General features: G+C 36.1%; 1 protein-coding gene across 1 annotated transcript in view; it reads left to right on the top strand.

The window, feature by feature from the left end:
- LOC125649853 (putative ATP-dependent RNA helicase DHX57) overlaps nt 1-15300 on the top strand; it is a 19578-nt gene continuing 4278 nt past the window's right edge. The window contains exons 1-18 of the mRNA XM_048877675.2: nt 1-365; nt 4509-4649; nt 4917-5072; nt 5357-6473; nt 8290-8411; nt 8655-8850; nt 11786-11910; nt 12171-12304; nt 12757-12990; nt 13302-13408; nt 13535-13641; nt 13780-13839; nt 13956-14069; nt 14326-14489; nt 14610-14686; nt 14779-14874; nt 14964-15013; nt 15113-15203. Coding sequence (XP_048733632.2) covers nt 139-365; nt 4509-4649; nt 4917-5072; nt 5357-6473; nt 8290-8411; nt 8655-8850; nt 11786-11910; nt 12171-12304; nt 12757-12990; nt 13302-13408; nt 13535-13641; nt 13780-13839; nt 13956-14069; nt 14326-14489; nt 14610-14686; nt 14779-14874; nt 14964-15013; nt 15113-15203 — 3318 coding nt within the window. The 5' untranslated portion in view covers nt 1-138. The remainder of the gene's footprint in view (nt 366-4508; nt 4650-4916; nt 5073-5356; nt 6474-8289; nt 8412-8654; nt 8851-11785; nt 11911-12170; nt 12305-12756; nt 12991-13301; nt 13409-13534; nt 13642-13779; nt 13840-13955; nt 14070-14325; nt 14490-14609; nt 14687-14778; nt 14875-14963; nt 15014-15112; nt 15204-15300) is intronic.

The raw sequence follows: 15300 nt of genomic DNA on the forward strand, positions 1-15300 counted from the left end.
AGTCTGACATGAGCTTTTAGTCATGCAATTTGAATATCATAGTTAAAAATTAAATTTGACATTGAATAAAATTTGACGTGAGAATGATGGGGTGAAACGAGCACGGAGCAGTGTATTTTACAGTGGATCTAGTTGGCTATGGAGGACAGAGTCGTTGTTAAAAAGAGAGGGCGACCAAACAGAGGGGGAGGACGTTTGAATCGCGGTTCATCAAAGAATTCCCGAGGAAGAGGCAGTCGTCAAGGAAGAAATGATGAGCGACAACAACCAGAGAGGGGAAGAGTAGATCGACAACAGCCAGAGATGGGGAGAGTAGAGCGACAACAGCCAGAGAGGGGGAGAATAGAGAGTGATGACAGATATCGGTACAAGTACTGCATGTATCATACTAGGCCTAATACAAATGGTTGCTGTAATTTTGAATTTTAATTCATATTAATATAATATGATTTACGGCGTGACCGTGTTTGAAGGCGAAGCAAAAAAGTTTTGGCATTAGTATCTATATCCAAAACAGGACAAAAACAACTCGAAGTTAGCACGCGGATGGAGCTGTATCAAAGCTAATCTCAGCGAGATTCGTCGAGGCTGGATATTTGGACTGACGCCCCTTCCGAATCTCAGACCAGTGTCACATAAAGTGATTCGGGAAATCTTGCCTGAACTTCGGCCGCTTGTTGCGATTAAAATGGGTTAAATTGAATTTCTTGCCCGCTTCAACTTTTCGCCTCAGACATCCTATTAACTCCCTATCACAATGAAACATGCATTTCTTACCTTTACAAGGTGTAAATCCCACAGTAATTCAAGTTGGCTATTTTCGAAGCCATTGCAAACGGCCACCATTTCATATTTTACCTTCTCAACACTGAAGAGTTCCGATAGTTTAGGACGCCTTCTAATAGATTGATTAAATATTACACAGTTTTCTTTTTATTGCTTTTAATTTTTATGCTTAAATGCTTTGTACAAAGTAATTGTCAACCAGTAAGTTCTGTATTTTCAATCATAGTACAAATTGTCATGAAGTAGTATATCGGAACTCTTCAGTGTTGAGAAGGTAAAATATGAAATGGTGGCCGTCTGCAATGGCTTCGAAAATAGCCAACTTGAATTACTGTGGGATTTACACCTAGTAAAGGTAAGAAATGCATGTTTCATTGTGATAGGGAGTTAATAGGATGTCTGAGGCGAAAAGTTGAAGCGGGCAAGAAATTCAATTTAACCTATTTTAATCGCAACAAGCGGCCGAAGTTCAGGCAAGATTTCCCGAATCACTTTATGTGACACTGGTCTGAGATTCGGAAGAGGCGTCAGTCCAAATATCCAGCCTCGACGAATCTCGCTGAGATTATATCAAAGCATCCTGGACATTTGATCCGCCCATATATTGAACGCGGGAAATATAACGCAATTGATGTCAACAGTACATTGTGACGTCATATTCAACGTCGTTATTTAGCAAATTTACAAACATAGCGTTTGAACCACAACAAAAAACATGGCGTTAATCGTGGAGTGATTATATATGATAAGAAAATAAGATTTACATGCCTTTACGGATTTTATGTAACATCTCAGAACGACGTGAACTAGGGTAGACGAGATTCAAAATGGAAGAATACATGTCCACGCGCTAATATTCGAATCGACGCCATTGGTACCAAACTTTTCAAGTTCCATAGGTATGGTTTAATTTTTCATTATTTTCCTATATTTCCCTTTTAAACATGTATATACGTGTTACCTATAGGGAGAGCTCCGCTCTCACGGCCCTTCGGGCAGTGAGAGGGCTTCGCCCTCTAATATATATATTCTGCCAGCCATTCAAGCGTTGAAGTCAATTAAAATAAATCTGTGTCTCGATCTCTTACTTAAATACTTAAGGTTCCATTTCTAATTCAGGAAAAGTCTTTTTCCTCTTCATCAGTCTTTGTCTCGTAGTCGATTCCACTTCCGGTGAGGTTTGATTTTTGGTCGTCTTACAGTAGTTCTCTATTCTTCCAATGTTTGTCTAATCTATTCTTGAAGGTGTTGCCAGTTGGCGCATTGACTATTGATTCAGGTAGGCTGTTCCATATTTTTGCCACTCTTATAGCGAACGAGTTTTTCTGCAGTTCAGCTCTTGCTGTTTGTGGATATATCTTCAAGTTGTTTCCCCATGCCCCTGTTCTAGTTGACATATCTTTCCACAGTTTCACGAACAATGTTGTCTCTCGATCATACTTCCCATTGAAAATTTTGTAAAGTTCGATCATGTCTCCATGTGCTCTTCTGAAGCTAAGTGTTGGAAGTTTCAGTTTTTTTAGTCTTTCAGAGTAAGTCAAGTCCTTGAACCCCGGTAATTGTTTTGTGGCCCTTCTTTGTAAATTTTCTATCATATCCAGGTGCTTTATCTTTATATACGGATGCCAAACTGAGCTTGCGAATTCCAAATGTGTACAGACCAAGGTCTTGTATAAAGGTACAAATGTTGTTGCATCAAGGAACTGAAAAGTCCTTCTTAGCATTGCAAACATAGAGTTTGCTTTATTGACTTTTTCACTAGTATGTCTGTCAAAGTTGAGTTCAGAGTCAATAATAACACCAATGTCTTTCTCTTCTTTTACATTTTGTAGCGGTTTTGATTTTAGTGTGTATGTTATATCTGGTTCTGGTCTGGGTTTACCAATATGCATGTGCTTACATTTTTCTGGATGAAATTTAAGTAGCCAGGTTTCACTCACCAGTTACAAAGTGCACTGGTCCCGTATTATGATATGAAATTCTCTTTGGAATGCTTTTTACTACTGTAAGAGTAGTAAATTCCATTTACTACTTTCCTCAGGCATTCAAAACATGTCGGACACATTTTTTCTAGAAAATTATTGAGAACTAATGGCTAATGAAATATTTATTACATCATATTATACTTGCCACATATACAATGTATACCATTTTGTTGTTATGTTCTTTAGTCTATAAATAATTTAACATCATTTGGTCATTAATTGGTTTTAATTTCTTTTTAAATACCATGAAAAACTAGTCATATTTTCTCATTAATCTCACAGTGAAAAATAGTTGAATAAGTGAAGTTGTCATGTATATCAATAAGCTTTTAAGACATTTTAAACAGTTGTACAACAATGTTTGTTGTTGTTGTTGTCGGTTCCTTTTTATTTCCGTGCAGAATTACGGGTAGTGTCCACACTAGTGGACCCCCTTCCAGGTATCTGGCTGGCTGCACGCATGGCAGATCTCACCTCAGATCTCCATTCTTTCCGGTCTTGAGGGTCGGCAGTAGAGAGCTTCCATTCTCTACGATCTTTCTCCGTCAGCTCTCTCCAAGATAACATTGGCCGGCCAACTCTACATCTCCCAGGAACTTGTATGATTAGAGCGCACTTGACTGCACTGCTGGATCTGACAACGTGGCCATACCAGTGGAGTCTCCTTTCCCTTAAGATGAGGTCGAGGTCATCGATGCCAAGCCACCCCAGCAATTCAGTTGAACCTACAGTGGCCATATCTTTAGGCTTGATGTTACTGATCTGTCTTATCATGGCCCTGTCATTGCGTAGTAGGCGATGAAGATTTGGCTTGGTCAGTGCCCAGGTCTCACTGGCATGGAGCATAGCGCTCCATACGCAGGTGTTATACACTTGACCACGGGTCTTATGCGACAGGTGGCGTGATGCCAGGACTGGTAGCAGCTCCCTGAACTTCTTCCAAGCGGTCTTCACACGCGTAGTGGTTGCAAGGTCACAGCCACCAGCTGCGGAAAGCATGTCTCCGAGGTAGCAGAAGGAGCCTACAACCTCCAACTTGTCCAGACCAACCTGGATATCACTCTGCAGCCTGCCGTCAAGAGGGCGAGCCGTTCTTCTGCATCTTGAACATCTGAATTCAGGGTCCACAGACAGGCGCATGAGCCCACTGCATTTCTTGTGCACCCAGTGCTTGCAGCCATTGCAGAAAATACTATTGCTGCCTATACACCTGTACGACAGACAGCACATGGGAAGCTGCCGGAAACCTGAAGTAGGTCAAGACCTGTACCGCAGATCATGATCTTGGTTTTGCCCGCATTCACTCTCAGTCCTTTCATTGTGTTACAGTACAAATCCTATCTATGCTTTTATGCCTTTGGTGAACTTTAAAGAGATAAACTTACCACTGTAATTTAAAGAATGGGTGGGGGGTTGAATATTAAAAATGAGATTTTCGACATGCATCAGTAATCAGGAGACCATGAGTCTCCCTAAAGAGAAGAATTAACATGAATGTATGTTATCTATAAACAACAATGTCAAAACAAATGTTGCATATCTTCAAAATTAATGAAGACTATTTGTGACATCACATCTATTCAATTTTGAAGCAATTTTATGCACAGTCACTGGATATTCTTTGATCAATGTACAGCTGAACATTCAAATTTTCCTCCTTCAGACACATCATTAGAGCTTGCTGTACTTACTATATATCTCAGAAACAATCCACCAAAGTTCATTATTTACTTAAAGGAGGAGTTCTGTACAAGTTGTTCCTAGTTTTGAGAAGGAAGTCCGTGTCCCCATGCAGAAACTTCAAATGACGTCAGAGAACCAAGACATGGTTGAGGACATGCTGAAAGATTTACGTGGAGAAGAATTTGATATCTACAGGTAAAATACTTTTACTTCTCATATTACACATGGTATCAATAAATGATTTCAGAACAGACATGTTCTGTATGACTGTCAATGATCTTAAAGCTTAATGTTAAATTCATTTGTTTTCTTTCTAGGAAATTACACTATTTTTGTGACATCATAACAAAAAAAAAAAACATTATGATAAAATTTAATTCTTAGACAGCATGAAATTGACTTTTAAAAAAAAATAGACTTTCATGAAATACTTTTATTGAGTACATATATTGACATGAACAGTGATGAGGAGTACGATGAAATGGACGACCGGTATGAGGACCAGTACTGGATGACTGACAATAACCTGTATGTAGAGGATGCCATCAACTACGCAGTTCCTAAACAAAAAGTCCAAGAAGAGAAAGTTAATAGATTTGCCGTGAACAAGCTTGTCAGGTAAATGCTCATCATCTGGACATCTTTTAGTCTTGCATTTTCCAGACTTTGAAGCTCTCGTGAACTACCATCTAGTGTCATTATTTTCATTGTGTAAGTCTCGATCAATACTTGGAGATGCATATATATATATATATACATGTAAATATAAAAGTTTTAACATGTGGTTTGAAAGCTAAAATTATCCTAGAAATTCACTGAATAAATTATATTGTGCACAATTTCTTATAGAAAGTATAATTAGCTCATTCAGTTATGAAATTGATTATGATAATATTCAACAGGTATGGATTTGACAAGCAGAGATGTGTTGAAGCATTGCATCTTCTTGATGGAGATATTGGATCATCATTTGAATATCTGTACAGTAAATGTTTTGATTTGCCAGTCCCAATGGATATAGGTACTGATGAAGAAGAGGATAATGATGAGAATGGAAGTTTTTCAAATGAACTCATTCAGAGCAAGGAGGAAAAGCTGCAGGAAAGAGGGGTAACATGGGAGGAAGTGGAGGAACAGAGAGAGGAGGAAATTTTAGCTTTGGAGTCCATTTACATTGATGAGTTTGAAGTTAGAATCCCAAACAGAATATGGATGTTTCGATTGGAATTAAAAAATTTGGTAGATTTAGTAATGGATTCTACCAAAGGATTGAATGTCCATGCAGAAGCTTTGGCAGAGGAGAATTCAGACATTTGTAAATTTTATAAGAAAGGTTCATGTCACTTTGGTGACAGATGTCGATACAAGCATTCACTGGAAGATTCTAGTGTAAAGAAAAACACAGAGGAAAAGGAAGACAAGGCTAATTTTGAATTAGAACTTCGTTTTGGTAAAGACAATATTTACCCATATGAACCACCTATTATTGGGTTTTCTGCATTAGTGCCAGGATTTCCCAGTCATGTTTGTTTGAATATAACAGACAATATGCTGAAGGAAGCCAGAGAGCTTGCTTCTAATCAGTCACCTGCATCATTTTCTCTCATAGCTTTGCTTGAAGATGACCTCATGGCTGCTCAATGGATTGAAAAACATCCTTTACCATTTAGTCTTCCGGAATCAGAATCTTCTATAATTTCTAGTTCAAGGTCTTCCAAGAGACAAGGAGATGGGAATTTTCAACAGTGTGCAAAGTATCATGTTGCAGAATCCATGAATGACAAATACACTGAAATTACTGATGAGAAAGAGGCTGAAGTTTTGATGAAAATGGTGGAAGCAGAAGAAAACATTAAACAGAGAAAGGAAGATGGTAAAAGTGAAGCAGATGAAGTGGAGGATAAACCTGTATCAGTCAAAAGGACAAATTTCAGAGAGTCGGATCAAGGAAACAAAGTATCTCAAGGAGAAATTCTTAGGCAAAACAGGAGACTGAAGGATGAATATCACAGAAAACTGGTACCTTACGGTTATGCTAGTATCTAATTTCTAAAATGAATAACTTTTAAGCACAAGAATGAAAATTTACACAGATGAGAATCAATATATATAAGTTTGATGGTAGACATTACTTATAATCATTTAATACGTCACGTAACTTTGTAAATCTTTGAAAATGTAAGTATTTCCATATAACAGAGAGTTCAGTGTAAGCAAATTTAAAATAAGTGGTGTTGACTGTAAGTTTGTAAATCTTTGAAAATGTAAGTACATACTGGATGTATTTTTCAGTATGGTAAGCAATTGCTGTTTAAATTTCTAACATGGAAGAAAAAGCAAAGACTAATTACCCCAGTATACACAACCTTATATATGCAGTATATGCTCAATTTACTAGTTTTCAGGTTTTACTCAGATTCAGATACTTTATTGCCATAGCCAACTGGTTTATCACTATAGTGCAGACGTATTATTTTATGAGGAACAAATTTAGACAACGTTTGCAGACTGGAAATTAGGAGTCAGAATTTTGTATCAGTGTACCAGTAAACCTCTCTGGGGTAGCTCCAGACCACAGTCTTTGCAGATGTCACTCCATCTGAGATCTATTGTTAAATGTTTGAATGACAGGCGGCTTACCATTTGGGGGTGTTAACTTAAAATTAGGTCTTTAATACTACATGTACATGTGTAGCTGACATATTGTAACTGACAATCAGTTATTAATGATGGGTCAAACTAATCTGTCATTAGATGAGCAATTATGATGTATAAACCTGTAGATCTAAAATTGCTGGAAATCTCATAAATTATCTGACCATTTCATTTAATAGTATTTTTATGAGAATGCACTATCTACCACTAGTGTTTTGATTGTTACAAGGCTATGTAAATAGCACATGCCAAACACCTTGATCAATAGCCCCAATCCTGTCGCACAACTTTGTAGTCATAATTTCTTTGACACAAGACATAGGAAATGCACTGTATAACAAAAACAATTTATTTCATGCATCAGTTACCCAGTGAATAAACCTCTGTAACTTCCATGATGATGTTTTTAACACACAGTGAAAGAAAATACATAAAAAACTATTTTGTGCATTATTTGAAAGGAAGATAAAATTAATATTTCCCATGCACTTGATATTTTCCATGCTACTTTTCTAGCATAAAATGAGCAATTTGTAGTAAATGAATTGTTGATATTTTGTGTTTGATCAACGGAATACATCTTGAATCATTTAAATTTGTGGCAGTAAATTTTCTTGGATTATCGAGATTTTACAGTTTCTTTGAAACATAATTTTATGGATATTGTAACTTTACTTTGAAACATTTTATAGAATATATATTCCATTATGGTTTGAAATGTGTGGGATAGCTTGGGCTACACACAAAATCAACAAATATTGAACCCCTCAAAATTCTTATGATTCCACAATATTTATATATGGGCTCAGGTAAAAAAAAAACATATTTGCATTTGTGCGGTGACTAGAGAGCGACACGCTTTTCAGGACTTCTTTACAAGAGAGTTCCGCTAACTCGATATTTACGATCTTGCGTATTGCTTTGAAGTTAAATTAAATCCACCGGGGAGATGTTTAAAATTGCAGATCATGCCCTACACTGTTAATAACCAGTTTATACTAATATATAAGTACAATAATTTTAGACTAATGAGGATTTTAAAATGGATATGCCTGCATGCAAATTCCTAGCATTTTTACTGCAGACATGTAAATTTGTTAAATTTTGACCCTATGACAGAGAGGCATATAGATGTACATGTACAAATATTACTGATTGACTAATACAATTTCTTTTATAGGGTTCAAAATCTTTGAGTTCAATGGTTTCTCAAAGAAAGCGCCTGCCAGCTTGGAATAAACAAGACGATATTCTGGAATCCCTGAAAAAACACCAAGTTTTGGTCATTAGTGGAATGACTGGGTAAAAATTGAGAAAATTTCTGTACAATCATATATAAATACACTAATGTATAATCGAATGTATTCATTTGAGGATATTCAACACAGCCAAATTTAAATTTGTTTATACCATTGCAGACATATTGCAAGGACATCTAGTCTTAACTAAGGATTTATCCAGCTACATGTGATCAGCAATATTTAAGAAATCTATTGCAATGTCTCATTAAAATGTTTGTGAAATTTCTGTTCATTTTCAACTTAGCTGTGGAAAGACAACCCAAGTGCCACAGTTTATCCTGGACTCCTATTTGAGCACTAAGGATCTGAAGATTTGTAATATTATGTGTACACAGCCTCGGAGGATCTCTGCCATGGCCGTGGCTGAGAGGGTGGCAGAGGAGAGAACTGACAAACTGGGTAGAATTGTGGGATATCAGATCAGACTGGAAAAAGTCCAGGTGATTGTTAAGATCCAATTTTAAATTTCAAATAATAAATTATCTGTTTGTAGCTCACCTGAACTACACATTTATAAGGCCAAATAAAATTATATGTGTGGTTCCGGTTACACTCCCTTGAAAAATAAGGTAGGTAGGGATTTTTTTTTAATGATAGATTTTAGATGGAAACACAATTTTCTTTTACTTTCACTTCTTTGCATGTACCATTTATATATGGTGTCATATATACCTATCAAAATTGGTTAAGATCACCCTAGTTTTGACAATTCTTATGTATATATTCAATTCAAAAAATAAATACAGAAAAAAAAATCCAGTGCATTTGCCAAAATCATGTTTTTGACCAGGAAAGTAGAAAATTATATTTCAACCAGAGTACTGTTTTCAACTCCTTCCAAGTTTTTAAATCTATCCAACTTTTTCAAAAATAAGGAGGGTGATCACTCAGTATATTCAAACATCCTGAATTTTGCACTATTGTTTATGTAAGCACTCTTTAGTTCTAAGTCACTTTCTGTCTAATGTTAGATGGCCTGTAGTAAGTGTTTACAGCTTAGCATTTTATTGGTATCTATATATTGGTTATGAATAGTCAAGCTTCACCTGAAGGAAAACGGGTCAAAAATCTATATAATGTATAGTGGTATATATTATGCACCCCTTCTCATAAAAGAAAATCTTGAAAAAAGTGTGCATTATAATCGACAAAATACGGTAACAGATTTTGGAAATAGTCAAAAAAATGTTTAGGGTAGGGTCGGTGGTAAAAACTAGGGATGGTCGGGTAACTGGAACTACACATATTTTATAAAATTTACCCATTTTTTACTTTTTCCCCAGAACCATAGAACCAATTTATATAAACTTGCCATGTGAAAGCATCAATGGGTAAAGGGAATTAAAACTGTTCAAATGAAGGGTCACACCCTTTTCAACGGGGAGACAATTAAGAAATAGTGAAATTATGGTGGCATCATTTAAAAATCTTCTTAAGAACCACTGGACCATAAAAGACAAAACTTATGTGAAAGCTTCTTCATGAATGGAAATTCAAAATTGTTCAAATTATGATCCCCAAGGATAAGATGGAGCCACAATAGGGATCAAAGTTTTACAAAGGGATATATAAAAAACATTCTGTAAAATCTTCTCAAGAACAACAAGGCCTTGATTTGTCATATCAATATGCAAGCATCCTCAGAAAGTGCAGATTCAAGTTTGTTCAATTTATGGCCCACAGGTAGGGTGGGGCTACAATAGGGGATCAAAAGTTTATGGTATTATACAGTAAAAAGTCATTTAAAAAATGTCTTCTTGTGAACAGCTAGCCCATGAATAGTCATGTTCATAGGCAAGCATCTTCAGGTAGTGCAGATTCAAAGTTGTTGACATCAATGACCCTGGGGTAGGGTGGCCCCACAATAGGGGATAAAAGTTTTACAATGACCCTGGGGTAGGGTGGCCCCACAATAGGGGATAAAAGTTTTACATTGACCCTGGGGTAGGGTGGCCCCACAATAGGAGTTGTTGACATCAATGACCCTGGGTAGGGTGGCCCTACAATAAGGGATAAAAGTTTTACTTGGAGATGTATAGGAAAAACATTTAAAAACACCTTCTCAAAAACAGCAGGGTCATGATAACTGGTATTTGCAAGCATCCTAAAGTAGTGCTGACTCAAGTTTGTTTAAATCATAGCTGGGGTGGGGGGGGGGGGATAGGGGAACAAATTATTGTATGGGAGTTTATACAGAAAAATCTTTAAAAATCTGCTTCTCAAGACCAAAAGGGCCATGATTAGTTATATCAATGTGCAACCATTCTCAGTTAGTGCATGCAGATTTCAGTTTATTCAAATCATAATAAGGGGGATAATTGACAGGGCCACATTGGGGGATAAAATTTCTACATGGCAATATATTAGAAAATTTTATGTAAGAATTTTCTTCAAATCATGACTCTGGGTAGGATGGGGCTCAATAGGGAATCAAAGTTTTACATTGGAGTATATGTAATGAAGTAATGCTTTAAAACTGCAAAAATCATTATAGTTTATTATTCATATATTGGTATAATACTGATACTGTCCATCTACTTGTATATATACATGATTAGCAATTCATATGTGTATGTACTTGTTTCCCCAACATGCTGCATCCACACGCAGTTTGCAGTCTCTGTAACCTGTAGTTAATGTTGTAAACTTTCTTTCTTTTTTGAATTTCCTTCTTTATAAAATGTCTTACTGTTATGCCCTCTGAGCCCAAAATTGGAATAAACTTATCTTATCTTATCTTATCTGTAATCTTTTAAAATTTTCTTATCAATACCACTGATTAGGCATATCATTAATTACAAGTATTCCAGATTCATATTTGACTAGGGTTAGCTTAAATAGGGACTCTTATTTTTACATGAGAATAAACAGAATTTGAAAAAAATAATATTTCAAGAGTAACAGAGCTTCACTAAATCTTAATATGCAAATGTTCTGAATTCATGGGCCCTGGGGTTAAGATGGGGCTGAAATTAGGGATAGCATTCTATATAATTCATGAATGCTGGGGAAACTCTGTTCAAAAAAACTTCTCCAGAATAGTGAGGCCATGTTAGTCATACTGATTTTGTTGTGTGGATTCAAGTCCAGCTACAACCCCATGCGGCTAGGTTGGGGTCATATTATGGGATAAAAATTTGTCATGGTATTATAAAGGGTAAAGATCTTTTAAAATTTTCTGAAGAACATCAAGGCCAAGGTAGCTCAGGTGAGTGGTGTAGCCCTTACTAGTCAAATGTTAAAAGTGCAGTATGAGTGTAGCAAATTATCTGATGTAAAAATATGATGCATTTTTAATGACAATCTCATGTGGAAATTTGAAAGATCATTGATGTATCATATCAAATGATTAACTTTTGTTTTATTACTTTGTAGTCATCATTGACACGACTGCTGTTTTGCACAACTGGGATTGTGCTTAGAAGGCTAGAGGGGGATCCAGATCTTCATGGGGTGTCACACATAATCATTGACGAAGTTCATGAAAGATCAGAGGAAAGGTTTGTTTGAAATTTGCCAGTCTAGACATTCTGTCTGCCAAACAGACTAATAGTGACAGTGTTATTCATTGCTCACACTCTTAAAATTATCATATGCAAATAACTTACCAGTACCTCGAGTCATATGCTACCTAATTACAATGAAAGGTTATCATATAATGAAGATGGAGAGTGTAATGTGTTAATGCCCAACGTAATGATTTGATTGGGAGCGTTGCATTCTGCTGTGTCATTGCTGTTCATGATTGTCTTGTTTATAGTGACTTTCTGATGATGTACTTGAGAGACATGCTTCCTAACAGACCAGACCTTAAGGTCATTCTGATGAGTGCTACACTAAATGCAGAGTTGTTCTCGGAGTACTTCAATGGCTGCCCCGTTATAGATATCCCTGGTAAACATTTCACATGTTATCAAGTGCATGATTCACATGTTATCAAGTGCACGATTCACATGTTATCAAGTGCACGATTCACATGTTATCAAGTGCACGATTCACATGTTATCAAGTGCACGATTCACATGTTATCAAGTGCACGATTCACATGTTATCAAGTGCACGATTCACATGTTATCAAGTACACAAACATTTTTTTTAAATTAAATTTTGAAGACAAGTACAGTTATATATTCAAATGTTGGATGCTTTTTATTTGAATAATATTCTTAATAATAATGTGACATTGGACTTAAATAATAAATTAAAAAATTAATTTGAAAAATGTTGACCATTTCATTATTTAATTTACTTAAGTATTAAAGTATGGGATACGAGAGATTCTTGGTATTGTATTAGCTGTGCTGTTTATCGTTCATTTTGAGGATACCTTTCCAATTTATTACCAGGTAAAACCTTTCCTGTGCAGTCCTTCTTTCTGGAGGATGCTGTAGAGTTCACACGTTTTGTGATTGAGGAGAAATCGTCATTTGCCCGTCCCCTAAAGCAGATGAATGCTGTCAGGCAGGGACAGTCATGGCAGATGTTTGAGGAGGACTACAACACAGACCCAGCTAAACCCCCGGGGGAGAGGGTTAAAGATGAGAACCTCACTGTCAAACAGCTTATGTACAGATATGCAGGTAGCAATTGCTGAAAAGAAATTTCCCCTACAAATTTTGAAGCATTTAAAGTTTCATTGTTACAATAGCCTTTGGTTTGTAGCAAGTTTGAACAAAATGTTTGATAATTATAATTTTTTTTCTCATTATTTGAAGGATAACCGTTTTTCTAGTTTGTTACTTTTAATTGGTTGTTTTGTTTTATTAGTTATCCATTACAAATGTGAATTGATATGACAAAACGGTAAAACCTCAAATACTCCATGTCAGTGGGCCAGCTACATTGTGTTACATTGTGATTAAGTACATGTAAAAACACCACTTGATTGTAGGTTACAAGAAGTCAACATGTAAAGCTCTATCAGTAATGGATCTAGACAAGATTAATTTTGACATAATTGTCGCACTTCTGGAATGGATTGTTGATGGGGATCATCAGGTCAAAATAATTTCTCAACTTTATCAGCTTTCTATGAAATTATGATGGTAATTGCTGATCTTGTCTGATGAAGTTACTTGTACTATAAGTACACTGTACACGTACCTTTGGTTTTTACAATTGCAGTACTCAAAAGGAGCCGTTTTAGTGTTCCTGCCTGGGTTTGCAGAGATACAGCAGTTGTATGAGGCACTGGTGTCTCACAGAGTGTTTGGAGCCAGAAGTGGTGGCAGGTTAGTGGTAAACGATGTCACAAACTAATCCATGAAAATATTAAAACTTAAAGTTCATTGAAAATAAAATGAGCAATGCTAGAAATGGATGAAGTGTTTGAAATTACTTTCTAGATCACACACATTTCTTTTACGCAGGTTTAAAATAATTCCCCTGCACTCAACACTCTCAAGTGAGGACCAGCACGCTGTGTTTTTGTAAGTACTTTTGTATCAATACTGTACAGTGTACTAAGAAGATTTTTGTACTATTCCTTATTTGTACTCATTTGATCAGAGCCATATTTTATTCTTGAGCTCATTTTTAATTTCAGGAAACCACCAGAAGGAGTCACAAAAATTGTCATAGCAACCAACATAGCAGAAACTTCCATCACAATAGATGATATCACCTTTGTTATTGATGCTGGGAAGATGAAAGAGAAAAGGTGAAGATATCTGCATTGTTGATACCATACCACTGAATGTGTAGAACACATGGGCACATATACCATATTTAATGAAAAACAAAACAGACATGTATTGTAAAATTCTTCCAAGTGAGAAGAATTTATCATTGATTTTAGCATATTTGTTTAGAACATCAATACTTTGTTTGCAACTATAAAAATTTGACACAAAACCCATTAGAATAAAAGAATGCCAGAAAATTTTGAACTTATATGTTAATCTTATGACTTCCAGATATGACTCCAGTAAAGGTATGGAGAGTCTGGACACAGTGTGGGTGTCCAAAGCCAATGCGCTCCAGAGGAGGGGTAGGGCAGGGAGAGTCACTTCAGGGGTGTGCTTTCACCTCTTCACCAGACACCGCTTTGACTACCACTTGCAGGAACAGCCAGTGCCAGGTTAGCTTACCTTCATCTACATTTATATCTTGAGTAATATATTGTTCAATGAACATTTTTATATGTAGGCAATCACATCTTTTGGAAGCAGCATTGTAACTTGATATTTTGTATTGACAGAAATCCAGAGAGCACCATTGGAACAGATCTCCTTAAGAATTAAGATGCTTGACATTTTTAAGAAAGTAAATGTACAGGTATGAAAACTTTCTTTTTCAACAAAATTTATGTGAGTTAATTATGTAAACAATCGATATAACATAAAAACCTGTGAACTTTGGTATTGTAGGGTGTATTGGAACAGCTACCAGAACCCCCCGCTGAAGAATCCATTTCAGCAGCCCTCAGACGATTGCAGGATCTTGGTGCTCTAGATGAAAATGATGTATGATGTGTTTACATTTACATGTGTTTATTATTGATTTGATACTGAAATATCACCTGTTTAAATGCAACATTTCAAAAAATTTACAGGAGTTAACTCCCTTGGGTTATCATCTTGGATCATTGCCAGTTGATGTTAGGTAACTATACAGTATTTGCCGTCATTGCTTTAGAAGAATGCTTTTAAATTGATGGTCATCTATAGTACATGTATATGTAACTGTGCATGAATTTTACAGAATTGGAAAACTGATGTTGTTTGGAGCAATATTCAGGTGTCTTGACCCAGCACTAACCATTGCTGCTACCCTTAGTTACAAGTCACCATTTGTATGTAGTATACTTGTTTCCATTTCTTTTTATGCTTTCCTCAATAAAAATGTCAATAGTGATAATCTTTACCACAGTCAATTAACTAATTCCACAG

The sequence above is a fragment of the Ostrea edulis genome, chromosome 5, assembly GCF_947568905.1.
Source record: "Ostrea edulis chromosome 5, xbOstEdul1.1, whole genome shotgun sequence".
NCBI lineage: Eukaryota > Metazoa > Mollusca > Bivalvia > Ostreida > Ostreidae > Ostrea > Ostrea edulis.